The 26,327-nt window shown below is 41.0% G+C and overlaps 2 protein-coding genes across 2 annotated transcripts in view; one reads left to right on the top strand and one right to left on the bottom strand.

Annotated features, from left to right (window-relative positions):
- zhx2a (zinc fingers and homeoboxes 2a) overlaps window positions 1–21,389 on the top strand; it is a 31,315-nt gene extending 9,926 nt beyond the window's left edge. The window contains exons 2-13 of the mRNA XM_085176005.1: window positions 3,897–4,389; window positions 7,251–7,967; window positions 8,554–8,766; window positions 8,929–9,192; window positions 9,328–9,543; window positions 9,921–10,005; window positions 10,867–11,052; window positions 12,735–13,138; window positions 14,668–14,914; window positions 15,032–15,188; window positions 15,539–15,658; window positions 16,241–21,389. Of these exons, the coding sequence (XP_085032131.1) occupies window positions 4,291–4,389; window positions 7,251–7,967; window positions 8,554–8,766; window positions 8,929–9,192; window positions 9,328–9,543; window positions 9,921–10,005; window positions 10,867–11,052; window positions 12,735–13,138; window positions 14,668–14,914; window positions 15,032–15,188; window positions 15,539–15,656 (2,706 nt within the window). The 5' untranslated portion in view covers window positions 3,897–4,290 and the 3' untranslated portion in view covers window positions 15,657–15,658; window positions 16,241–21,389. The remainder of the gene's footprint in view (window positions 1–3,896; window positions 4,390–7,250; window positions 7,968–8,553; window positions 8,767–8,928; window positions 9,193–9,327; window positions 9,544–9,920; window positions 10,006–10,866; window positions 11,053–12,734; window positions 13,139–14,667; window positions 14,915–15,031; window positions 15,189–15,538; window positions 15,659–16,240) is intronic.
- On the bottom strand, window positions 17,708–25,216 carry derl1 (derlin 1). Its single transcript, XM_085176037.1, has 8 exons — window positions 24,872–25,216; window positions 23,337–23,448; window positions 23,160–23,224; window positions 22,494–22,520; window positions 21,885–21,980; window positions 21,652–21,704; window positions 21,424–21,534; window positions 17,708–20,329 (listed from the first exon to the last, which is right to left on the bottom strand). Exons 1-8 carry the CDS (start codon window positions 25,022–25,024, stop codon window positions 20,188–20,190), a joined length of 759 nt encoding a protein of 252 aa, XP_085032163.1. The 5' UTR covers window positions 25,025–25,216; the 3' UTR covers window positions 17,708–20,187.
- Between the last annotated feature and the right edge of the window lie 1,111 nt (window positions 25,217–26,327).

The following is a 26,327-nucleotide window of genomic DNA, read 5'->3' as shown; positions in this document are numbered from 1 at the left end:
TGCAACCCCTCCCTCCTCTGCTGAAAATGACAGAGTAGAGAGAGGAAGAGGCTGTCTGTGCCAGTGTTTCCTCAGTGTTCACCAGGCTTTTCTCTTTGTTTGAGTCAGTCCACGCACATGTTTAACTTGACTGCAACAAATCAGACTGCAGTGCGGTCTGTGTTTATGTTGTGTAATATGATGGACTTCTATCAGATTCTGAGCAGTGTCTGAGTCAAACTTGTTCTCGGCGTGTTTTTTGTTTTTGTTTTTGTTTTTTTTAATAAAACCGGTGACTCAGTAGTACTGACTTATGAAGCAAACTCCTCTTGATGTCATTCAGTGACTTGGAGAACATTTTTGAGAAGCTTGGAGCAGCGAGTTGAAAGCACTGAGTCATTGTTGAGGCGCATAGAAATTGCTGTAGCATACAAATACAGATGTTGCGTAAAGGAAAGCATTTAACTTGCATCCACCCTGCTTGTGTGGCTTAATCTCAGTGCTCCCCCTGCCCTGTTGTGCCTCAATCACCTAACTGCAGAAATCCAAAAAATGCATTCAAGCCCTGTGAGGCGGCACTGGTTCAGTGGGTCATATGAAGTGGCTCTTCAGATGCAGCTGACAGATGCATCTCCCATTCTGCCCTACCAGATGTGTGCTACAGTGCTGGATTTTGGGCAAGGCCAGTGAGAGACACTGATGGTAAGTGGTGCTCTTGAGGGCTCAAATGTTTTTTTCCACATAAAAAGCATCCCAAGGAGGTTTTAAACTGAGCCAAAAACAGCACTACAGTATTTTTATATCCGTTTTGTTAAATGAGCTCAGCCATAGTATTTCTCTTTGTTAAATGGCCAGAAATAACATGGCATACAATAGCTCCATATTTACATAGTAGTGTAAAGACTGTCTGCCATACTGTAAGTTTGCTCACTTTGCTTTTGGATGTTGAAAAGACTGAGAACTCTCTTCTAAGTGCTGCTCATGCCTTGAAGTCAATATTCTGGAAAGTGGGTTTTCTTTTTTCTTTTTTTTCCCTTCCCACTGACTGTATCTTGACCTTCCACAATGGCTCAGAAAACTACAAGAAATGTGCCAGTGTATGGATCCAGCAGGATTGCAAATTCCCAGACTGTCAAAACACTGAGCCTAAAATTTATTTTAGTTTTTGTCTCTAAAAGCACCAAACACAGTTGTGTGGTGTGTGTGTATATACAGCCTCCGTCAGGATGTAGCAGCCACTTGACTACAGCTCCACAGTTGCTATAGCGACACCATGGTAATGAGTCTGCATTTTAATGATGCCTCAGTGGGTCGTTTGAGGGGATGAGATATCTCGGGACAATGAGTGGACTTGCGAATGATGGCGTGTTGAAGGGGAATCGCGCCTTTTGATTAATGTGTAGCTGATGGAGAGATCCAGGAAAAGTTCAGGCCTAATATTTGCAGCTGATGGATTACCCTGAAGTCACATTGTTGCTCTTGCTCTGCATCGTACAGTCATACTACTTATCGTTCTTCTGTCCAGATTAAATTGCCATGTGATGCTTCTGAGTAAATAGAAGTATGAAATATTTAAATGGTGTTGTGTACATGGGATTTATATTTGGAAGAGGTTTTCTCGTCCTCTGTGCTTACGCGGGTTGATAGAAGAGCACCGCTGCTGCATCGACTCATTTGATTTTTACTCATGTGGATATGAGTATGAAGCTTCAGCGTGAGGTCTCCAGAATATCAATAGACTTTTTCAGTCAGATAAGCTTTTCTTTTTCCTCTCTCTTCCTACTCAGTACAATATTACCCAAGAAAAGTTTCCTATTCTCTCAGTCCTTCAGCTTTTTGTAACTGCTGCTACTTTATGAAGTTCTCATTTCCACTAAAACTCAAATAAAGAAGCTCGCAGCTTTAAAAGATTTGGATCAGAAGCTGCTTTCTCTCTGGTTTCTCACTCTGTTCACGCTTGGCAGCACAATCTGATTTATGAATGATTAGTCAATATTTCTCAGGACAACTTGTCTTACAGCAGCAGACCTGTCAGCTGCATATATTTGCATACCGGCCGTGTTGCCGAGTCACAGTGATGAAAGTGTGATGATTAAAAGTTTTACTCTACATAAATAGACAACACTGGAGCACTGTTGTGGAACTTAAAATAAAAATCATCTCATCTAGTTGAATATATCTGCCACTTATGAAGGCCAAGTGAAACTGACAGACTGGAACAATAGCAGGTTTCTGTGATTTAAATAAATGTTGCTTGAGTGACAGATTGAAGAACTGGACTCGTGAGCTCCTTTAGCGAGAGGATCCAGTCATACTGTTATGGGTGGCATTATACTGGCGTTGTTTGGGTCCACTGGTCTCAAACTGTCCAGAGTCTTGAGGCAGAATCGATGCTGGGACAACACCTGACAAGACCAGGTTTGTGCTCTGTTGTAGACTAAACACAGGGAGCTACAAACCCCATGGACAGAGAGCCCTCATATGACAAAATTTACTTCCCTTGAACCGAATGAGACTGTTGCAGGGAATAAAACACAGGTGTAATGTATAATATCTCGGATTTTCTTTTAATTTGTCTCATATTTGTATTTATTCAGTTGCCATTTCAGAGAATTGCTGTTTGAACCAATATTAATTTTTCATTAGCCACACACAGGAAGATGTGTCTGATCAGTGAATAATTAATCCAAATTGCAGTATAGACAACCCACCCACAGGAGGTCACGAGCCAGTGTACTGCTGGTAAATTAGAGGGTTGCATCAGGTACAAAATATTTGCCAAATCAAATATGCAGATCAGAAATAATAAGATTTTCATCCTCTGTGGCAACTTTAAAAGGAAGCAGTTGAAAGAAGAAAAATGATTATGCTGCTCAAAAAATTATAAGTGAAGGATTTCAACTTGAATATTTCATTCATCAAGACTTAATGTGGGATTTAAATATCCCTTGATCCCTTAACCCCCATACCGGTTACAGCTGCACGCCTCTGAATGGTATCTTCCTGATAAATAGACGTCCTCTTTCTCGCCACCATTGCCATGTTTGCTCATAGGTGATCATCTGATTCTTTGTTTGAGGTTTTTTTTTGGTTTGTTTTTTTTAATATGTAACATGCATGTTGAGTTCCCGGCGGTTGTTGAACTTGGCAGTATATGAATTAAAATGAAGAAGTACAGAGTTATGCATCAGTCTTCCAGTGTATAGTGTTGTTTGCTCCTCTAGTTTACTTCACCTAGCTTCTAAAAGGACTTTTTCTGTTTCCCAGTCTTTTGAGGGCCAGCTTTGTACTGCTCTGACCACCTGTAAGCTTTCTGCTGTGCTTATGTATCGGCCACCTTTTTTACTTTGAGCCATTTTTGCTCACTGCCCAGCAGTTGGCTTTACCTCCTTTGGACAGTGGTGTGCTGCACCTCTACATGGGTCAGTTTGGTGCCAACTCAAGAATATTCATGTTTCTTCTACCCACGTTGTTTTTTTGTGTGTGTGTCTGTCAAAAGGGAACTGATGTTGTGAGAATGTTTATGGTTCTTACTTTGTGGTGCATTGCGTATATTGTACATTATAGAAAAAACATTTGTTGTTGTTTTTTTTTTTATTTTAGAACATATTTTATTTATTGGTGTAATTCTTTAAAATCATTCCTGTGAAAAGCTGGTATGACTCATGTTATTCATATATTGCCTGCGTCTTATGTAGACACATTAGACCACACATGCCTTGCTGATATAACTGTAACATGCTGCTATCTGTATACAAATATGTCATTCTAGCTCAGCTTTGATTTCCTTGTCTTTAAAGTTATCATAGTGTCATAGATGTGATTTAGGAAGTAGAGTACATGCAAGGAAAAGGGAAATAATGTTTTTAAACATATATAAAAATTACACTGTTTTTTCTCTACTTTTTGCCATCTAGGTAGCGTCCTATCATGCAGTTCGAGGAGATCAGCCAGCACTGGAGCTGACACTGTCAGTGAGCCCAGCCTACATGACACTACAGGAGTCCCATCTCTGCCAGACTTTCACCGCCTACTGTCCTCCTCCTTCCTCCAGCCAATAATTTTACTCTGGGGGGGGGAGGTGAGTGTTCCTCAGACTCCTTGGCTTCTGATCCCAGTCTCACAAGTTGTCCGGTGCTTGCTACCTCGGGATCTATATCTGTATTCCTCTAGTAGGCAGTCCTCCTGACTGCACTTCAGCACCTTAAGACTGTCTTTGCATACAAGTCCTGCATCCTGGAACTTCAGCCATAGCCTCCTTTACAGCATCCCTGGCCAAACACGAGCACCGGGACAAACCCATCCACCACCATGTCCAGTCGACGTAAGGCCTCCACTCCCTGTATGATCCGACCAGAGCAGACAATGGTGGAGCTGGATGATGAAGCGGAGGACTCTCAGAACATGGAGGTAGGATCTGCCAACAGCATGTGGGTTTTCAGTATTCATTTATTTATTTATTTATTTATTTATTTATTTATTTTTCATATTTTTATTGAGAGACAAGTGTACATTAGTTTACAATGACAATACAGTCTGTTCCCCTCACATATTTTTAGTTTTTCTTACATAAACAGATACAATAATACACACACACACAGGCACACACGCTTAAATAAAATTGAAAAAACAAACAAAACAAAACTTAAGAAGAAACCCAAAACAAACACAAACGACAAACCCCAAAACACACACACACACAAAAAAGGGGGGGGGGATATGATATTAATCAGCTGGTAGAGCGTTTAATGACTTGCAATAGTTTACAAAGGGGCCCCAGATACGATAAAATTCTCTGTATTTGCCCTTCGCCACAAGGACTATCTTTTGCAATTTAAGAAATGACATCACATCTCTAAACCAAAAAGAAACTGAAGGTGGCTTTGAAGATTTCCAAAGGAGTAAGATGCAACGTCTAGCCAAAAGTGATGTAAAGGCTAATATTTTGAAGTGTGTAGGGTCGGTTAGACCAGTGTTGACTGGAAGCCCAAAAACAGCTAGAAAAGGGTCCATGCAGATTTGGGTCCCAAGAGCCTTGGAAAGAATAACTGAATACTGACTCCAGAAGCCATGGAGTCTTGGGCACAGAAAGAACATATGACCTAGGTCACATGGGGTGGCATGACATCTCTCACACTGATCCATCACTTGTGGGTAAATCTCAGACAGACGAGACTTTGAATAGTAAACCCTGTACAACACCTTGAACTGGATAAGTTGTAACCTGGCACAGAACGTACTATAACGGACATTGGATACTGCTTTCTCCCATTGCTGATCCGAAAAAATTACTCCTAACTCCCGCTCCCAAGCCCCCCTAATTTTAACAACTGAGTGGACATTTAAATCCATAAGTTGTTTATATATTAAAGATATAATTGACTTCTTATTGGGTTTAAGGGATAAGAATTCCTCCCATGGTTGGACATTTGGAAGAAGAGGGTAGGAGGGGAAGAGAGCAGAAGTGCAATGCCGTGCCTGAAAATAACGGAATAGATTGGTAGCCGGAAGATTTGTTTCTGAACACAGGTCTAAAAAAGTTAAGAAAGTGCCATCTTTATAGAGATCCTTAAACGTATTAATACCATGACGCTTCCACTGTACATAGGTACCATCAATGAGGCCAGGAGTAAACAGATGGTTCTGTGTGATGGGCAGTGTTGGGAAGGTTACTTTTAAAATGTATTCCATTACAGAATATAGAATACATGCCCCAAAATGTATTCTGTAATGTATTCCGTTACGTTACTCAATGAGAGTAACGTAACGGAATACTTTGGATTACTTAATATATTATCATGCTACATGAATGTACTATTGCTGTAATTTATTACTGTTACTGAAGGTCCGCGGCTCCGAACCGTAGTAAAGGGACCTCTGGCTAATACGGTGGGTTCGTGTCGGGCTCGTAGCCGAAAACTAGCTTTACTTTGTTGTCTGGGTCAACTTTGCTAGCGAGAGACAGAGAGAGGCATTGAAAGGCTGCTCCAACGGAACTTATTGTTTTTGGAGGAAAACACGAACACAGTGTACAATCGAGTCTTAATAGCTTACTTACAACTGGGCTCGTCAGGCACTCTTCTTGGCTGCAGTGGTTATTATTATATTTACATGCTTCCAGCTCCCGTTTTTGCTCGATGACAGCTCGTACTTTTCCTTTTTCTCCCTCCCTCGCTCACAGACACATAACGTGTATGTCAGTCCATTCTCCCTGCAGCACGGACTACACTGCTTATGATGCTACATTCTTTAGAGCTATACCTGTAGCATTCTGCCTATTAGCTTAGCACAACAACAACAAAAAGGCGCTCTCTCACCCAGGAAACACACAGAGAGAGCGTCACCCTGTAACCATGGCAACCGTAACGCTGCCACCTGGAACAACAGAACGTAGCTGTCAAACAAAACCCAAACAGGCCTGACCCGCCACAATATGAAACAGGGAAGTACCGCCGTGTAATCCATTTATTTCAACAAAGTAACTGTATTCTAAATACCACCTTTTTAAACGGTAACTGTAACGGAATACAGTTACTCATATTTTGTATTTTAAATACGTAACGGCGGTACATGTATTCCGTTACTCCCCAACACTGGTGATGGGCATGTGTACTGATGCAGAGATGTACTTAAAATGACTCCTGAATTGTGACCAGATCCTTAAACTAGACTGTACCACGGGATTTTGGGTGAAATGAGAAGGCTTAAGTGGTAGTCAAGAGAACAATAAAGCTTCTAAGGATGAGGAAGTGCACGACAGGCGCTCCAGTTTGCACCACAGCAGTTCTAGAGATTCAAGCCAATGGGTCAATTTGTGAATATGAGAGGACCAACGGTAAAATAAAAAGTTAGGCAAGGCAAGACCACCATCGAATGCCAGTCTCTGTAATAATGATTTCCTCACCCTGGGATGTTTCCCTCCCCACAAAAACGATGTAACTAGCTGGTCTAACTTTTTGAAAAAAGCTTTAGATAAAAATATAGGAATACTCTGAAACAGAAATAACAATCAAGGCAAAATGTTCATCTTTACAGCATTGATCTGTCCAATTAGGGACAAAGGTAGCGATTTCCATCTCTGAAAATCTGATTGAATTTGAGTCTTATTTATTTTTTTGGTGCGCTTAGTTGAATTACTTTTAGTAATCCATATTTGAATAATTGTTGGGAGGAAGAATTAGATTTGTTTGGAGTTCAGTGGGCATGATTCAGATCATAAATTGATATATCCAGATTTAAAAATGTAATTCTGTTGTACCTTCTCCTGCCAGACAACAACAGAGAACCATACCCAAGGGGTGCCTATGGATAGCAGTTCAACACAACCCGAGCAATCCATGGACTTGGATGTAATGGAAAAGGCCTCTGACCCGCCTTTGGCTCCTGACAAACCAGCAGCTGAGCCACCAGACGTTTCAAAGCCTCAGCGCAGACAGCAGGGGGGATATGAGTGCAAATACTGCCCCTTTTCTACCCAGAATTTGAATACTTTCAAAGAACATGTAGATGCAAACCACCCAAATGTCATCCTTAACCCCCTGTACCTGTGTGCTGTCTGTAACTTTAACACAAAAAAGTTTGATACCCTGACGGAACACAACGAGAGGTGCCACCCAGGGGAGAGCAACTTTAAATTTAAACGCATAAAAATGAACAACCAGACAATCTTAGAACAGACGATAGAGGGGTGCAGCAACAACGCTGTCATTTACAACACTTCTGGTGCCATTTCCAGCAAAGGGGACGAACTCGGCACTGTGCCACTGAGCAAACCCACCACAGTCAAAATCGGTAAACCAAAAATAATGACATCGGATAACAAACGGACAGACTCCCAGTTGGGAAAAATAACTGCAGATCTCACCAAGAAACCAATCACAGCTGTCAATGTGAATGGTACGGTCATCATCCCGGAGTCAACTCTCCTTAAAGCAGACGGCCTTTCTCACATCATGCCTTCCCTGCAGCGGCCTCTAAACTATACCCAGGTAGGAAAAAGTGGAGGAACAGTAAGCAGGAATTAGCTTAGCTTAGCTGGACATGAGTGGAAACAACTAACTTCATTCTGTTCACATTTAAAACCTTTATTTTGAAGCATTTTTTTAAAAAATTGTTTTAAATTATACAAGATGTAACATAATTATTTGTTAGCTTAGTAGCCTGGCTAGCTTTTTCTCCTAAAGAATTTGTGCTAACTATGCTAACTCTAATTCTTGGGTTTAGCTCCATATTTAGTAGATAGTAGTTAGAGCGATATTGCTAGAACCATACAAAAGTTGGCAGATTTTGCTGTTAATGTTTTGTTACAACCATGCACTCAATAACCCAGTTAGTTTTGTGATATTTGGATAAGTGTTTATTTTGTGCAGTTTATCATTGCATAGCTAGTCATACAAAAAACATGATCTTCATCTGCAGTCCATAAAAGCGAAAAGCTTACATAGCGAATTAAGTTTTCTGCAGGTTTCTTCCTGTTAAAATATATTTTTTCCTTCCCACTGTCACCAAGTGCTTACTCTTAGGAGTGCATCTGATTGTTGCATTGCACATTTTTTTCTTTCTTTGTTTTTTTAGGTGCCGAAGATTGCAGTGCCCCTCAACACAACCAAATACAACCCCACACTGGACGACAACCTGACGCTGATCTCGTCCTTCAACAAGTTCCCCTACCCAACACAGGCTGAGCTCTCGTGGCTCACCGCAGCATCAAAACATCCAGAGGAGCAGATCAAAGTCTGGTTCACCACACAGCGGCTCAAACAGGGTATCAGCTGGTCACCTGAGGAGGTAGGAGAATTGTGTTTATTTTTTTAGCTGTGTCCCGGTTTTTCACAATAAACATAAAAACAAAACATAGTAATATAAATAATAACTGTATTTAATTTACAGTCACTAAATGTACCAATCAGGTTGCGGGACATGTATAACATGTCTGTTTTTCAATGACAGGTGGAAGAAGCGAGGAAGAAAATGTTCAATGGTACAATATCCTCCGTGCCTCAGACTTTCACCGTGGTTACTCCTCAGCTCAACTCCCAATCATCTACCAACCAGTCCACCTCAAGCACGCCCTCCAAACCCATGCAGCCAACAGCCTCTGTCCTGCAGTCCCTGCCCTGTCAGCTCCTGGGACAGACCAGCCTTGTGCTGACTCCTGTAGCCAATGGCTCTACTGTTACTTGTGCACCACTGGCACTCACAGTGGCTAACCAGGTACAAAACTCTAGGTGGAAAATGGCAGTGTTTAAGGCAGCAGAAGCAGGGGAGGGGTAAAGTTTGCCTTTGACCAAACTGTTTTAACTTGCCTTAGCTTTGAGCATGTAAAATCTTCTTTCATGATTACTGCAGGTGGCGCAGTCGCTCAAACGACCCTTAGCCGCTCCTACGGTTGCTACAGAGAGTAAACGGCCCTCCATCATTCAGACCATCTCTGCCCCGATGGCCACATCCAAGCTGGCATCACCTAAAGTGCTGAGTTTCACCGTTGACCCCAATAAAACATCAGAGCAGCTGTCTGTGCTGAGGTCTAGCTACACACAGTGCCCTTTCCCTGAGGAAGATGAGGTAAGAATAAGCGAGTGAGAAAAGTTTTATGTGCTACCATGATAGGTATCACTGCTTGTATTTTTTAGTTGTTTTTTTTTTCCCAAACACCCAGGTGGTTCTTTTATGTTTGTTTTTTTTCTTCTTCTTTTGGCTGCTCCTTTTAGTTGTTGCCACAGTGGATCTATCTGACTTATCCATAGCATCCTGATCAGTCACACCAACCCTCCATGTCCTCCTTCACTACAACCATGAATCTTTTCTGGGAAGATTCATGGATGTGGGGAAGAGGTAGTCCTCTTTGGTCTTTCCATATCCTGTATCCCTCCATTTCCAAACATGCAGTTGAGGGGAAAATTACTGTAGTTATTACTTTGATGTATCTTGTCATGTGGTAGATTTACAGGCTGATAGAGACCACTGGGTTATCCAGAGGAGAGATAAAGAAGTGGTTCAGTGAGCAAAGACTCCTCAATCTCAAAGGTATGTGACGTATTTAGTGCTGCAATAAGGAAACATGTGAAAAACAAGAGCACTGAAGGGCAAGTGCTATACTAAAACTTGTGTTTTATGATGTTTTTATTACAACATACTGACGTCAGTCTGTTTTTTGGGAATCCCTAATATTGACCTCTGTATTGTTTTCATAGATTATTTGTGCTCATGTCAACATTTAAATTTAGTGTAGTATTTTAATCTTTTTCAGTCATTGTGAAGTCAGAATATTGTAGGGGGGAGGATGTTTTAAAGAGCTCAAACAGAGTGCTTATGTCCTCCAGTGACTAATACATTGCTTTAAAGTTTGGAGATGATCCAGTGGAAACTAATTCTTTTTCCTAATTCATATGACCCGTCATGAGCTTGAAGCATTGCCTACTAAAATAGTGTATTTTATTATCTTTATAAGCAATAAAAAAATTATAAGATTATATCTTTATTTTGCAGTGTCTGATTTCATTTTTTGATTTGGTGTGACTGTGACCTGATTTTCACCTAAATTAAATTAGCTTGAAATTCTGTTATTATCTAATATTCTACAGAATTTGAAAATTATATCTTTGAAGACTGGATACTAATCTGCTAACAGACAAATTATAACAAATTGCCTCTTTTTGGCAAGAGAACTACATTTTTCTCTATGTGCAACAACTACATTTAGTACTAAAAGGTGGATTTCAATGGCTAGATCACCATAATTAGAAAATTATACTCTAAAGCTGGCCTTTAAGGATAGTTTCTAGGTATTGTGCTGTATCATCCAGAAATAATATTCACATGTGTTGTGTTAGAAGAATATCCTAGCATGTTTTGGTCCGTAAATATTTCTTTCTGTCGTACTTGAAGGTGTTCCTCCTCCACCTGTGCTGGTCAAAGCAGAGGTAACACCACTTCCTAAGGATGCACCAGTAAAGAAAGCAGTCCCCAGCCAGTTTCCACTGTTAGAGAGGGTGAAGGGGAAGTCATCGGAGCAGCTGAAGGCGCTGGAGGAGAGTTTCCAGAAGAGTAGCTCTCCAACAGAGGCAGAGCTAGGTAAAGCCTGCAGCAAAGTCTCTCTCACAGGGGGGAATAGTTGTGTGCATGATAGGAAAAAGTATTTAAAAAAGAAAAATAAAAAAATAAGGCTGTGGGTCAAGTTGGAGTGTTTTACATTAGCCTTGTCGTTTAAATTTTGCCAGGCAGTACTGCACAAACATCAGTGACGTATATCACAATAAGCCCAAGCCCAGAAAGCCCACTGCCTTGCAACACCCCTAGTTTGTAATGATGAACTCCAGTGGTTGCACAGAAAAGCTGAATGTAGCAAAAATGATACAAACGTGTTTCTTCAGGAAAGTGTTGGCAAGTGTCCCGCTCATGTATATGAAACAGGAAGCAAACTGTCATGTTATACGTAACACCAGCTACAGGTGGAGACATCTGTCATAGGGCTGTGCGATATGACCAAAATCTCATATCCCGATATAACAATTCTATCGTCCCGATAACGATATAAATCACAAAAATGTAACATTTTCTGTAAATTCTGTGAATCTCGGGCAGCTCGTCTTGCGGGAAGTGTTTCCAGCTGCGCGTCATGTAGCTGGAGTTGAGTGTTTTAACCGATGCATGAAACGATACATTTTTAGACATAAGTTGTAACAGCCGCTGTTTTCTTTGAGTATTTATTACACGGCGTGCTGTGGGGAAAAGCCTGTTCTAACGTTTGAGTCTAAGGTTTATTTTCTAGCACCTGCCGGCTCTTTTCTACTTCTCATCCGTAAATAATCTGCTCTTTCACGTGATTCAGTTTATTTTGAAAAGTCTCAACAGGATCCTGAGCTTTATTGTGAAAGGTTTATGTGGTACATAAGCAAGCGGACACTGTCGTTGTTGCTAACCACAACGCATAAAAACAGGCGCTTGTCTGTCCGTAGTGTGGTTATATAAAATATAAGAGAAAGAGAGAACTTTAAGAAATTAATATAGCCACTACAGTGACCATCAAAACGGTGAAAAAAATATTGCCGTAAACAGTTTATTTTGCGACACCACCTTGGGGTGGATCCATCCCCCATCCAGCACCAAACCCGCTCTGGCCAGTGCCAGGAAATGACCTTCAACCTTCCCACCACAGCAAGACACCAGGCCAGCCCCAGCACATCACAGATCTTGCAGTGGACAGAGACATTTGAGCCAAAGAAGTTATCTGCAAACTTTCTAAATTTGCTGAGAAACTGATGTCATGTAATAAATGTAATTTTGCTTTTATTTCTTGGTGGTTAAACCATCTGACTCCACATTTTTGATGTGTGCAGATCAGAGACATAGGACAGTCGCCTTGGACATCAGGAGTTAATTATGCACAGAGCGCTCTGTGTCAGTCAGAAAATGTTGTTAATTACAGAACTTTTAAAGTACTCGTTAAAAAGTGAAGTGGTATTAGCCAACTAGTTAGTTATTTAGGATGTAAATGTCAAAATTTATTTAAGAAAAAAGTAATATTTTCTTCCGTCTTTACTAGTTCACAGCATGCGACTTAATTCCCTTCCACCCCAGAGGAGCTACGGGCTCATCTCTGGTGGGTGCCTGGTTGGCAGGAATAGCAGGAATATTTTTAATGAGGCCATTTTTTAAGACCCCCAGAGACAGACCAAATTCCAAGGTTTTAAAAAAAAAAGAACTTAAATAAATAAAACTGTGTGAGCTATTGAACTCCTGTTGTTCTCCTGCAGACCAGCTGGCCCAGGAGACCAGGCTGTCCAAGACAGAGGTTGACTGCTGGTTTTCGGAGCGCAGGGCACTGAGGGACAATATGGAGAAGACTTTACTCACGATGGCTTCTAAGAACACGGAGGACAGAATAGAGCGGCCGGGTGCGCTGCTTAATGGGGCTTCTCATCGAGAGCAGGACGGGAAGCCTCTCCGCTCCTCTCCGCATCCGCCTGTCCTTTCCTCCTCCTCATCTTCCTCCCCCCCTGTGCTTGCCGCTTCCTCCCCTCGGCCTCCGACCCATCCCTCATCTGCATCGCCTCCAATCCTCACGTCATCTTGCTCCTCTTCTCCACATCCTCCCATCCTGTCAGCCTCCACGAGCCCAGCTCCCATCAGCAGCCGCTCCCTCGCCCTCCTCAGGGAGGTAAGAGTTGATAAAGACACGTTTCCATTTATGCTGATTACATAGCAGAGTGTTAGAATATGCAACAGAGTATAAACATGAACTAATGTAAACCTAATTTTAGGGAAAGGTATTTCAAGTTGGTGAGATGTTAAAGAAGTGAAACATTGTGGACGGTTATCATATAGAAAAAATCTACATGATTGACTCTGTAACTCACAGCAAGATAATAGATGAGTTTCACGTACTCTGCAAATTTGGAACAGAAAAATTTTCACACATAACATGCATATATTTTTAGCACTTTGTTCACATATAATCTTCCACATTAAAACCCCTAATAACATGTTGCATAACCATTAACACACACTGTACATGCCTGCTGTAAATGCTGGCATTTGCAATAATAAAAATAAATGATAATAAATTTTATTTGTGTGCACCTTTCAAAACACTCGGTCAACTTACAACACAAAGCAACAAGAACAGTGTTGAAAGGTCAGGATAACAAAAATATTAAACATATAGAACATCTAAAACAGGATCATATGTAAATGAACCAAATGGGATTTCAGCTGATATTTGAACTCTGTCGTGGAGTCAAGCTGACGAAGGTGCTATCGTAACAAGTTCCAAGAAATAGGGAGCGAGTGAGCTGGGTGGACGTAATATGGTCCGTAGACTTGTTGCAGAGATCTCTACCATCTGGAGCCAATTGGTGTCCCAGAAAAGAACCCCTCAGAAAGAATGCAATTAGAATAATCCAAATGAGGTGACTGGACTATGAACCAAGGCTTGTATGCTGTGTTTGAAAAGGGCGAAGTCTAGAAATGTTACAAAGGTGGAAGTAAGCTGAGCACGAGACGTTACTCATGTGGGATTAGAGTGACAATCATCCACTAGCGATAACAAAAGGTTTTATTCTGGAAAGTGAGGCTTTTTGATCTTTTGGTAAGAATAACTTTACTTTTATTGCCACTGATACTGAGCTGATTGACTGTCATCCAAGTGGTGATGTCCTGTAGAGGAGGTGAGGAGTACAAAAGAGCTCCTTGCACATGTAACCCGCTGATTTCACCACTGCTTGTCAAGGCTGCTGCTTTTTTCTGCTGGAAAAGGCCATGTGACTAATCGGCAAAGGACATACTGTGATTGATATTGACATCATTTCCTGTGTGCCAGCACTGCATGTGTTATCCAGGGTGGAACAAATACATTGTCATTTTGAACGCTTTATTTTGGATAATGTTATAAAATACGTAAAATATATTTATGTGTTCCTTTCAGGTGAGCATTTTTAAGTTGGCTTTTGTAGTTAGTTTTGGTTGGTTATTGGTACTCATTTTTACATGTCATTTGTCTGTCATTTAATGTATAACACTGCATTCCAGATTTTAATAATCCATAAGCCAATTGTTAATATTTGTATGACAAGTTATTTCGTTGCTAATTGTTTAACTTGAAGCAAGAGCACAGAGGCCCAATAAAACATGTCATTTTTGTTTGTAATTTTTGAATTCCACGTATATCTTTGTTGCTTGCCTTGACAGACGTTTTGCTGGACCCAGTGGCCATCTCCTGAGCAGTACAGTCAGCTGGAGGTGCAAACAAGTCTTGGACGCACTGACATTGTACGCTGGTTCAAGGACCACCGCTCCGCACTGAAGAACGGCGAAACTCTCGACTGGATGGAAGGTTTCCAAGGCGTTGCAGAGAAGCAGAAAGCAAGCCAGGAACAGAATGGTCAGAGTTCTGAGAAGAACAAGTGCATTTCCTTGGAAATCAAGGCTGTAAAAGGTAAGTTTTGGAGGAGAACATAGAGTAGTGTCATTTTTTCTGAAAGAGTCTGAAACTCTTTGGCTTGTTTTGGTGCTTCTTTTGCTCATTTTCCAAATTCTACATCTCTGTGTTCAGTGGACGAGGCTGTTGAGAAAGTATCTACTCCAGAACAGTCCAAACAGCCAGAGCAGGACAAAGTTCAGCGGTTGACAGACAGACTGGCAGATGGTGTGACCGACCTGAGCCGGACCAGGCCGGACCAGAACAGCTCAAATGCCACTGAAAAAGGAAGGTGAGCGAAGAAGAGGCAAAGAAAGTCTTTTATCTTCTATTGTCAGAGTCATGTTAGGCAGAACAAAAAAAAAAAGAAACTTGCTGCCAGTATTTGATTTTTATTTATGTATTTATTTTAAACTCCTATCTGAGGAGTTATTTTAAGATACCTTTCCAAGAGCAGTCCAGAAGTACCGCATCATATGGACACTCTAAGCTGTGGGTGCCGAGCTACTGATGTTCATGAAGGGTTTATGCTGCATTTCTTAGAAACATCAGTGCAAAGCTTAAAGAGAAAGTCTTTTCTTTATTTCCAGTTCCCAGAAGCAGTCTGTTTGTGTTCAAACTTTCAGTCTGCTTTCTTGCCAGGTGGGTAAAGGTGACCTTGGCTGTGGGGGAGGATGGTGAAGGAGGAGCGGAAAGACAAAGGTTGGCAACTGACACGGACATTCTGACCTTGGAGCAACCGGGGAGGGTCACTGGTTGATGGTGAGTTGAACTGGGTGAAACGGCCCTTTTTATTTGTTAGCAGTGTGAGCTTAAATCTGTTGCAGTAAAAACAGAAGACTGATGTGTGAAAGCATTGCACCTTCAAAGTCTGCCACATAGGTTTCATGGTGTCTCACTGCCTCTCACTCATGCTGGGATATGTTCCAGTCCTCTGAAACCATCCTATAGGAAACATGGATAGTGCTAAGAGATTTATTCATGACAAGTGAAGCTTGGCTTAAATAAATGGTGAACTGCTCCTTTTTTAAGAGGCCACAGCTGCAGCCTCGGCTACCCAGGAAGTTATTAGTGTGCAATTACCTCTGATTGGTCCTTCACAAAGATAGCAGACACCATCAATTAGCATGGAGATGGACTACATGTTCACACACAAATCATTACAGTCACAAAGGGAGCAGATGACAATAAATTCCTGTTTCTACTGTATGTCAACAACAGCAAACTGTCATAAAAATATTGAATTCTAGTCTGGAGAAGCAGATGAAACACATTTAATTTGAACACGAAAGGAAGAACTGTAACACAAGTATTGATTCAGGCTTTGTCTCTGGTTCTGTACAGTACATCACTGACTGCTGAGTCACCGACGACCTGAGATGACCAAACATGGAAGCAGTGATGTCATTGTCTGCCTGTGATGTCATCCCAACATCCCGGGGGACTGTGGAGTTGCACCATTAAAGCACTTGATGGAAGCGTAGACCCTGACATTTAGAGGAGTGCCAAAGCTGGACTTGATGCATTGCTGTTACTACAGTGCTCGCTCTCTTTGTTTTTTGTTTGTTTTGTTTTTTAAGAAAAAAAAGAGCCCTGTAAATATTTTCTTTATTACTAGAGTTTGTACAGTTTTCCTGAGAAGACTTTTTTTTTTTAAAGAAAAAGGCTGATTGTTGTCCCAAAAACCTGGAATGTTCGGTTTGGTTTTGTTCTTTGAGATCAAACTGTATGATATAGTCTGTCATTTGCTGAAGATCAGACGTATTTTTTGAAAATCACTACTCATTATGAGTAGACTTTGATGGCACTTGCATATTTCCCTGTGGTAGTGATAGATATTGTCATGACCGCCTGAATGAAAACTGTTAGGAACTTTTGTAACTTTTTGCTTGTCTTCTGCACCTTAACTCGCCCTCTGTAGAATTACAGTAGAGAAGATGGAAATCACTCAGAAGTGTCAGAGCGAAGGAAGTAAGAGTGATGGCATTTTTTTAGTTTTTTCTTTTGGGCAAACTGAACACAGCTACAGCTTCACCGCTGAGAGACCAGAGAATGAACACAAACAGCCACAGACCAAGACTAACCGCATTAGGGTGGATGCATGAACGCTCCGTACATCCTAAACTCTGTTATCTTTCCTCATCGGCTCGCTCCTGCGTCAGAACCCGAGGCATGTCCAAGACACTGAAACAGTACAGAATGTTCACGTTCCTGATTAACTCCACCGAGCGGAGGGCGGAGTGTCTGTTCGATCGCACCGTGCTGCCTTTTCAGCTCTTATCAGACGTTTCCCGTCGGCCTCAGAAGTGGGCAGAGCACAGCCGGGCTGAGGATTTCAGCTTAGCGGTCCAGTGTTTTTAAAAAACTTGCCTGAAAACGCCAAAAGCATATTTTTGAAAACCTTTTAATGCATGGCACACAATAATCAAAGCTCCTTTACTTGAGCCGTGTCAGGTATCCACTTTGCTCAGCTGTGATCTGTGAGCGCGCCGCTGGTGATTATGTAGGTTCTTCTGATCAAAGCCAGATCGGGTTCAGCTGATTTCTGTACAGACAGACATTTGGAATGTCACAGCACCCAAAGCTGTCATGAAATACTTGCATGTACTTCAACTTTTTTTTCGTACTCATTTTCAAGAATGATTAAAAGGAATAAATATTTAATAATAAATATTAAATATTTGTGCAGTCAAAGAAAGTTCAGTTAACCCTCGGTTTAACAGCAGGTGTATGGCTGTGCGCTGGCTGAATGTCTGTTGCTGCTGCTACTGCTTTAGTTTCACTTTCAGTTATGTATCTGGGATACTGTAATTTTGTTTTGTTTTCTTTTTTGCTAGTATGAAATACAGCTTGTATTTTCATTTTCTACTTACAGTCTGCTGTAACTCAATAAAAACACAACCAACTGTAAAGCCTTCCCTTGGTCTTCCAGTGTAAATGACACACACCAAATTTAAAAGCCTTTCTTCAAATCCAGGTTTAAGAAGACTACTTGAGACTGCTCACCTACTTAAGTATGTAACACTTTTGCTCAAAACAAGTAGGAATATAAAGTACTGCAATGCACAGTGACCACAGGACTTACTACAAAGTTTTAAGAAAAGTGTTTTAGGACCTTTTGTGAAGCTTTGGCATTAACAGAATTTCTGCATTCAGTGCTCATAAAATGTGTCTAATCTTCATCTAAGTCACAATTGCAAACACAGCCTGACTGTAGGGGGTTTGCATTGAAATGAACTGGGCAATCACTGTGTGGGCTGGGAGAAAATGATATGTCTGTAGCTGTAGCTTGTGTACAAAGATGCGAAGGAATTTAGAAGAACCCCACCCACACCTGTTTCACTTCAATGTTTCTGACTGAAGAACCCTCATCAAGTCATACCACAGAATTTAAATCAAGATCAGGTTGTTTTCCCCTCTTTAACCATTCTGTTGTAGCTTCAGTTGATTGACTGCTGCTCTGATAGTCTTCTGTAACATTTCCTGGCAAAATTTTGAATTGTTTCACTTGGCGATCGCAAATGTTCCAGGCCAGCAGCCACAAAATGTACTCTCTCCACCATGCTACAGAGTTGGGATGAGGTTTTGGTGCTGGTCCTAGCACCATGTATTCACCATGCTTCAGTTGATCCATCTACTGTTTCTCTGAAACCTCATCAGAAATGTTCTCTGTGGAAGGATGGCTGTCAAAAAGCCATTTATAGGGAAGGGAAACAAACGAGGTAGAGAGATGCAGACTTACGCAAAAAATGAACTGAAAATCTGTGGCAACGGTTCCTATGGAGAGATGAATCCAAATTTGAAATGAATTGCTGGTTCAAACTGTTCATTGCCATGATGTACAGAGGTAAAACAGTGAGTGTGTACAGCCATCTGTAAAGGACGGTGGAGGCTCTGTCATGGGGTGCAGCTGCACAGCACAGCCAGTGGTTTTGGAGATATTGTCAGAATTGATGGACACAGAAACGTATGTTGATCCTCATGTAACAGAATATGGAAAGCATCTGATTGGCAATCACTCCATTTTCAGCATAACGATCACAAAAACACTTACAAATGCAGTAAAATCATACCTGGGTAGAAAACCACACAATGGAACACCATCAGTTATGGACTGGCCTCCCCAGAGCCCGCACCTCAACATCCTTTCAAGAAGTCTGAAGAACCATCCCTGAAGTCTATTCTGTACAACTACTCTCTTTTTTTGGCCTTAAATACTGCATGTCCATGTATGTTTGCACATTATAATAAATCACTGCACACACTTTCCTAGCAACATATAAAGAAATCAGGAATTCAAGACTTTTGCACAAAGAGTTTTGACTTTACTACTTGTGGCTGTTGTAAACGTTACTTTGCTTCCCCCAACTATTTCCTGATATTTAGGGAACAAATGATTTCCAAGTTAATATCCAGATGGATAAATATTGACAATGAGTGCTAAATGTGTGTTTTATTATATTAAGGTGATTTCCAATATGTCTTGTTGGCACCTGATTGGCTGAATGGTTGTCTCCTGTATAAGTAAGACAATGACACACTGACTCACTCATCCTTTCAATAAACAATTGTTATATTTACAAAAAAAGAGCAGGATCCTATCTTTACCTCTTTTTTTTTTTCCCAGATGAAATCAGTAAAAGATCCAGGTCTGTGCCACAGAGGCTCACAAACATTTCACACCAATGTAGAATCAGACCTGGAGACAGTGCTCTCTAAATAGCTTTGCCCATGTTCTGCTGAGGGGACTGCTGGGAGCACGCTCCCAGTGCATTGGTAATTACAATGTAATCTGATATGGCATCACAGAGAGTGAGAGGAGGAGGGGGAGGAACACAAGAGTTGAAATCCACAGCGTGCTGGTGTGCAGCTGCAACATCTCTCATCTTGACAGTCCAATGGCAGGGTGGGTTAGAAAGGCGGAAGAGGGATGTAAGAAGAAGATGAGAAAGAAAGAAGAAAATAGACGTGGCAGTCAAGAATAATCACCAAAACAAAAAAAAAAGAGAACAATTTAATTTTCTATCTTCCTAAAATGGACACATTTCCAGTAGTAAAAGTAGAGCTGACTTTACTTAGTGGACAGAGCCTACAGCCAGAGTCCGGGTCCTGCTGTGCAGGGCAGTGAAATGCGTGCATTCTCAAATTTGATCCTGTTGCATCTTCTAAAGTTAACCATGAATTAAATTTAAAGTCTCAAGATTCAACAAGAACAAATTCAATGAAACAAGCGTTTAAATCTGAGAACAGCTGCCCAGCTCTTCTGGCAGCTGAGAGAGCGCAGTTCTCTCTCATTCGCCCCCAAGTCGGAAACCTTGCCCCCAGTTGTGACGTCCTCCGAGTCCCCCTGCATTGTCCTGGGGAGCTTGCCTCCTGGTTGGAGGGACTCCAAATCCGGACACCCCTCCCCTCCTGTTAGGAAAGAACCGGTACCTGCAGAGAGATGTTAAAATGTGATCTCTGAACTCAATCAAGCAACAAAATCTGTTTGGTTTTGGTGAGAAGAATTAGCATTATAAATTTTAAATGTGACAAAAGTACCCATAGCTACACCACACAAACATATCTGTGTTATCGTTTTTTTGATAATTTGTTGTCTGCCTACTTTGTTGTTACATGATTCTGTAGCAGACCCTCAGCCCCTCCACTGGGAAATTAATTTTCAAACATTTGACTCAACTAAGTGATTGGACGGGAAACCAGAGGCAAAATCAACACCTTTAAAAGACACTTTAGATATCAGTTCGTGTTTGAAATTTTAACCGAGCAACAGAGGGTTTGATAATTGTGGAAACACAACCCTATCATTAAAAATAAACAGTACCCAATTTAAACAGGACCACTCTTCATGGTCATCTACTCAGGCAGTGCAGCAATGTTTCCAACACCACTGCTGCATTTGAATCATTCTGTGACAGTCTGGCCATTTCCATGTGTGCATGACTGAATCTCCTTCAGTGTCTCTGAGTCATGCTCACTTGCACATGGTCAGATTAGGACCTTCAGAGAGTGATCTAAATATGGGAGCCTTGCTAGAAGCAGTGCAGCTCTTCTAAAGAGCCAAAACCACAGATGACTTCATGATTGCACCTTGCAAGGACGAGCAACAAACACTTTCAAACCCCATGTCATTACAGTTGTGGTTACCCCTTGTGCTGCTGGTTTGAAAAGACTATATAACTTTGCCTGTTAGTTATCAGTGTGGCCACCAGTGACAATTACAACATGACATCAACTGATAAAACAGTCTTAGAGTTGCAAAGAAGTAAACTGTGAAACTGACTCATTAGGCAGGAATTCACATTTGCTGTAAGAGCCACAACTACTAATTCTTCTCACAAAGTAAGGCTAAAGCAGCAGATTCTCCAAGTGTACTGAGATAAATGAGAGTTTAAACTCTGGATTGTGACAGGCGATGTATTAATAAAAAGCTCCATAGTGTTGTTTTAAAGCTGAGTGCACTTCAGTAATGCAGTGATAACACTTAAACACTGCTTCTGAAATGCTGCGCATGCACGCAAACGTACAAGAACTCTGGCGTGGAGAGGAAGGCGCGTCCTCCCAGGTCCATGGGGTATTTGAACATGAGGAAGAAGTAGAGATGGCCCACCAGGTTTCCTGTCAGTTCATTCACAAATCTGCACAAGAACAAAGAGAGGAAGATTACTCACAGGAACACCATTACACAGTTAGTACAAGTTATTCCCCAGACTGGAATACAGATTTAAAGGCTTTGATCTAAATTTGTTACTTACGATCCTCCGATGATAAAGTTGAAAGCCAGAATGACCCAAGGTAGATAATGAGCCTAGAACAAAGCAGCAGAAAATTGTGTTCATAAAAATCCTGGAATTATTTTAATGCTGAGTTAGCATAAACCGTCACAGTTACGTCATTGGTGGAACTATGTGTATTTTATCCTTTCTGATATTTCTGTGAAACGTGAACCTGACAAGAAGATAGAGCATTCAACATTTGATGGGCGTACCTTAAACTGCGTTCCAAACCAGAAGGACACCACGGTGTCTTTGTTGAACTGAGCCCAGATGTACAACACAGACATAATCAGCGGGATCATCAGCAGCTGAAAAGATGAACAAAACCAGCAAGTCACAATCAACAAGCCAGGAGTATTTTTACAGTAAGTTTTCGAAACGTCTAGTTTATGTAAGTCTGATTCATTTTTCTCCACCACAAGTTCAATGTCACATACCATCAAACAACACAACAGCCTGGCTCTGTCCAAAGACAGTCAAATCCACTTACTAGCACACCTAATAGTTAATGCGCTGCTCTTTAATCTGTGCAATTTTATTTTTTTCCTAATGCAACTTCTTGGCCAGGAGCAGAAAGAAATGGTCTGGATACGCTTTGTGAAATGCCGCATAAATTAGTAAGCTTTAGAGGAGCAGGTGGCAGCGTCTCTGCAGTGTTTTTTTTTTTTTCTCCAAAATGTAAACCTTTCCTTTTTAAAGTGGGTGTCTTGTGTTATGAAACACTCCTAATATTTCAAAGGACGGTTGTAAACAAATGCTTTATATAGACGCTACAGCAGTCTACATGCAGAGAGAGAGAGACAGACGAGGAAGATTCTCACCTGCATGTTTATCAGCAGCCCGGTTATCTGCAGGTCGAGTCAAGGACGAAAACAATAGAATCACAGCTGGAGCTGTACAATTAGAACGGCTTGGGACCGGGAGGTTGCCAGTTCAAATCCCCTACACCAGTTTTTGGAAGCTGGCAGTCACCTCTGCCGTTTCCACTTGAGCAAGGCATCTGACCTTGGCAGGTTACGCCTCCCACACTTTTTTTTTTAAGCTGTTCTCACCATTTAGCTGAACTGACAAAGACTGAACATGTTGTTTGGATGAGGTAGAGTTTTGCTGCTTTTCCCACATAAAAGAGAAATGTCTGAGCAGCAAACACCCAATCTGAGCTGAACTCTCACAAGAAGACAGAGAGCTGAGATGTGGGCCTGAGTGTACTGCTGGTGCTGCATGTGACCTAGATTAGGTTTCTCTGCTCTGCAGGGGCAGACTGACACTGGGCCGCTGGCACAGAGCCACCCTGACATGGCACACTGCTGCAGCGAACGAGAGAGAGGCAGAGAGAAGATGAAAGAGAAATGCAGGAGGGGTCAGAATGAATGGTAGAGTGGGAAACAAGCTAACAGGGAGGTAGCTGGATGATGGAAGAATGATTTCCTGTTAGGTAGATTAAAATGTGAGATTTTAAAACAGGAATTGCCAGTCTGAAAGGATACAACTATGCAGATCCAGTTGAAGAGAAGCATGAAGATATAGTCTGCCGGCCTGCCATCAAATGACCCTGGTATAAGAAAAAGAAAATCAGGACGAAGATGATGATGATGACACAAATGAAAACAAGATGCTAGAAGGAGCACTGTATATTTGTAAACCGCGTAGGCCGGTGAGCTTACCTGTCTCTAGCCGAGTGGAGTAATGGTAGAGGAAATAAAGGTTGACCAGGTACAGGAAGCCGGTATTAGGGGTTATTGGGAAATAAAGAGTGGCTGTCACTGGTCTCCAGATCTGAAATAAGCAGAAGAGTTATTAACCCAACAGAAAAATCAGTAAGACATCAACGTCGCTGTGCCTGTTTGCACATCCAGATGTTCACCACCAAGTCTGTAACACATTAAGTCTCATGTGGGTTGCAAATTATTACTTCCTGTGTGGTATTCCTCTGCAGAGTGTGTGTTTCCTCACAGTAATATTTGAAAATTGGTAAAAGAAGTTGAATCAATACCACATTTAAAAAATTAATGGGAATTAATGGTTAAATTCCCATTAATCCGGAGGCAAAAGACAAGATGCAGTCACAATTTAAAGGAGTGTCTGATCATACCATTATCCAGTTTTTGTGCTGTCAAACTAAAAAAATCTTATTTTGTTGTTTGGGACTTGACAAATGGTTAATAACTTTTCAAACAACAGAGTCTCATATTCAATGCTTTCACACAGCTTGCGTGACCATCTTAACTATAACTTGACATTTTATAGGCTCATAAAGATCAGGGGGTTATATATAGTATACTGACTCTGCCCTACTGCATTTATTTCAGTTTATTTTGCTTTCTTTTATTAGCCATACAATAGGCTGCCTACATAATGAAATTAACTGTGGTTTTAATCAACATGTCCTAAGATTAATAATCGACAGCAAGAAAGTCCAATAATTCCAGAAGGTGCATGGATTGTTCAGTGAAAAGAAGCTTATTCATTCACTTAAGAAAACACAGTAATACCACTGCAAACAAAGTACATAGCAAAGTACTGTGTTAATGCTGTAATTATTTATATTTAATATTCTTCAGATTATCCTTTAACTATAGCTGTGAGATACATTTCGAATTACTGAAGGTGGAAATCATGACATTTCCTTCTAAGTTAAGTACTAGAACTGAGATGAAGTGAATTACTTGGTAGCTACTTTTCAGCACTTAAAGTGATCACACTGACCGATTCCCTTTGCCCTGAGCTGTGTTTGATTACTGATTTACACCCATGCCCTAACCTTGTACGAACCCACTGTTAACCTGATTTAGAGGCCTTCACAGTGCCCAAGGGCCTAATTTTATAACATCCCCTGCAATACTTATCTCCACCTTGTGGACGAGAGCGCACTAAAAGTAACTTATATATCCGCAACAAATACCTTAAAATAAAACATGTCTCTACTTCTCTGGTAATTAAATTATAAAAAATATGTATTTGTTTTCATATTTGGTTTACATTTCAGCGTCACTACATATCCAAGCATTTTGACAACATCCGGAAGTCCCGCCCTCCTGCGTCTCGCCCTCTCATTGGTTGCCCCACACTCAGGCCTCCTGAGTTAGCAGTGCTAGCCACCTGCTAACTAACTCCTAGTTTCCAAAAGACAGTAACTCAGCATTTGTCCGCTATCTAATCCAACAGACAGACAAGTTACCAAAAACCAAGAAACACTCACATGAAATCTGCTGAAGACCATCTCCGGAAATAGCAAGAGATTCCTGAAATCAACCAATCCCAGTTTGCCTATAAGGGGAACAGCAATGGAGGCAGCGAACCAGTACCGGGTGATGAAAGGGATGCTTCTGAACCAGTCCCCGATATCTGACATCTTTCCATAGGATTACTGCCAACTTTGAGACCTGAAATAAAATTTCCTCTTTAACAATTCCCTAAAGTCCTTTCCAAATCAGCGACTGCTTCCTGTCTTTATATCACAACTGCTCCACTGTTAAGTTTACATGACGTGGCTAATCACGGTGAGCTAGCTTCAAAATACAATGAAGCCACTGACATCAGAGAGGAAACATCCGGTGTAGCTTTTCAAAGTAAAACCCAATTCGACAACTGTTACCACAGACTGGATAAAACAAAAATCTGTTTTACTTACTATATGACTATTGCTGAACTAGAGACAAATAAAATCAAAAATATATTTAAATTATTATTACCAATTAACAAACTACGTTTATCCGAGGCAAATAATGGCAAATTACGCATTTTTGAGCCTACTGGAATGCTTTCATTTTAAAGTTAAACGCTTGTTGCAGAAAACAGCACTTATGATTGTATACACACATAACATGAAGAATTTTAGAGGAACCATTCCTGCTCGCGCTGTGTAAAAGCGTTACAAAGGTCCTTAGGCACTATGATCAGTTCGTGCGGCCATTTATAATATTAAGGATGTGCACAGTTGACGATAAAGTGTAAATACATGCCAACCCGTGTGTGCTTGCACATATATTGACCTAATTCGTTTATAAAAAGCTCTTAATTTAACAATTTAAACCGGATGTGTCAGTATCTAACAATATCTTGTTTGCCTTGCATTTTATTGCACTTCCTGTGAAATTTGCAAACACGCTCACTTGACCATCCAGAGGCAGCCAGCAACACAAAGAGGCGTGCCGAACGACGCCGTTCTCGCGGCCCCTGTGGAGATCTAAAAACAGACCACAAGAAGGGGACTGGGCACGAAATAATGCTTTTTTAAAAAGTGGTGGCGATCAGTTAATCGTAATTAATTATCAGTTCAGTTCAGGGTTCAGTTGCTGGAGTTTACCTTTTATCTTTCACTCTGCCTTTAAAGAGGTGGGTGAAGGATTAGGATTTTTTACTTAAATACTTAAGTATTAGAATGGCTTTTGGAGGTCTGACATATGAGATAAGAAAACGTATGATAATAAAAAGAATACCTGACAAACTCGGAGCTTTATTGTGTGGATGTAGATGAATGTATGAATAAATAAATAAAATAAACAAATATACACTAATACATAAATAAACGTCACGTATTTATTTTTTTAATTTTATTTTTAAATAAAAATTTACTCAATATTCACTTTTTTTCTGGGTCTTGTGGAAAAAATTTTTTACAGGGGTGAAAAAAACCTCGCGTTCACGCTCCTTGG

The sequence above is a fragment of the Neolamprologus multifasciatus genome, chromosome 11 (genome assembly GCF_963576455.1).
Source record: "Neolamprologus multifasciatus chromosome 11, fNeoMul1.2, whole genome shotgun sequence".
Taxonomy (NCBI): domain Eukaryota; kingdom Metazoa; phylum Chordata; class Actinopteri; order Cichliformes; family Cichlidae; genus Neolamprologus; species Neolamprologus multifasciatus.
The sequence above is the reverse complement of the archived record's forward strand: the minus strand, read 5'-3'. Positions and strand labels throughout refer to the sequence as shown.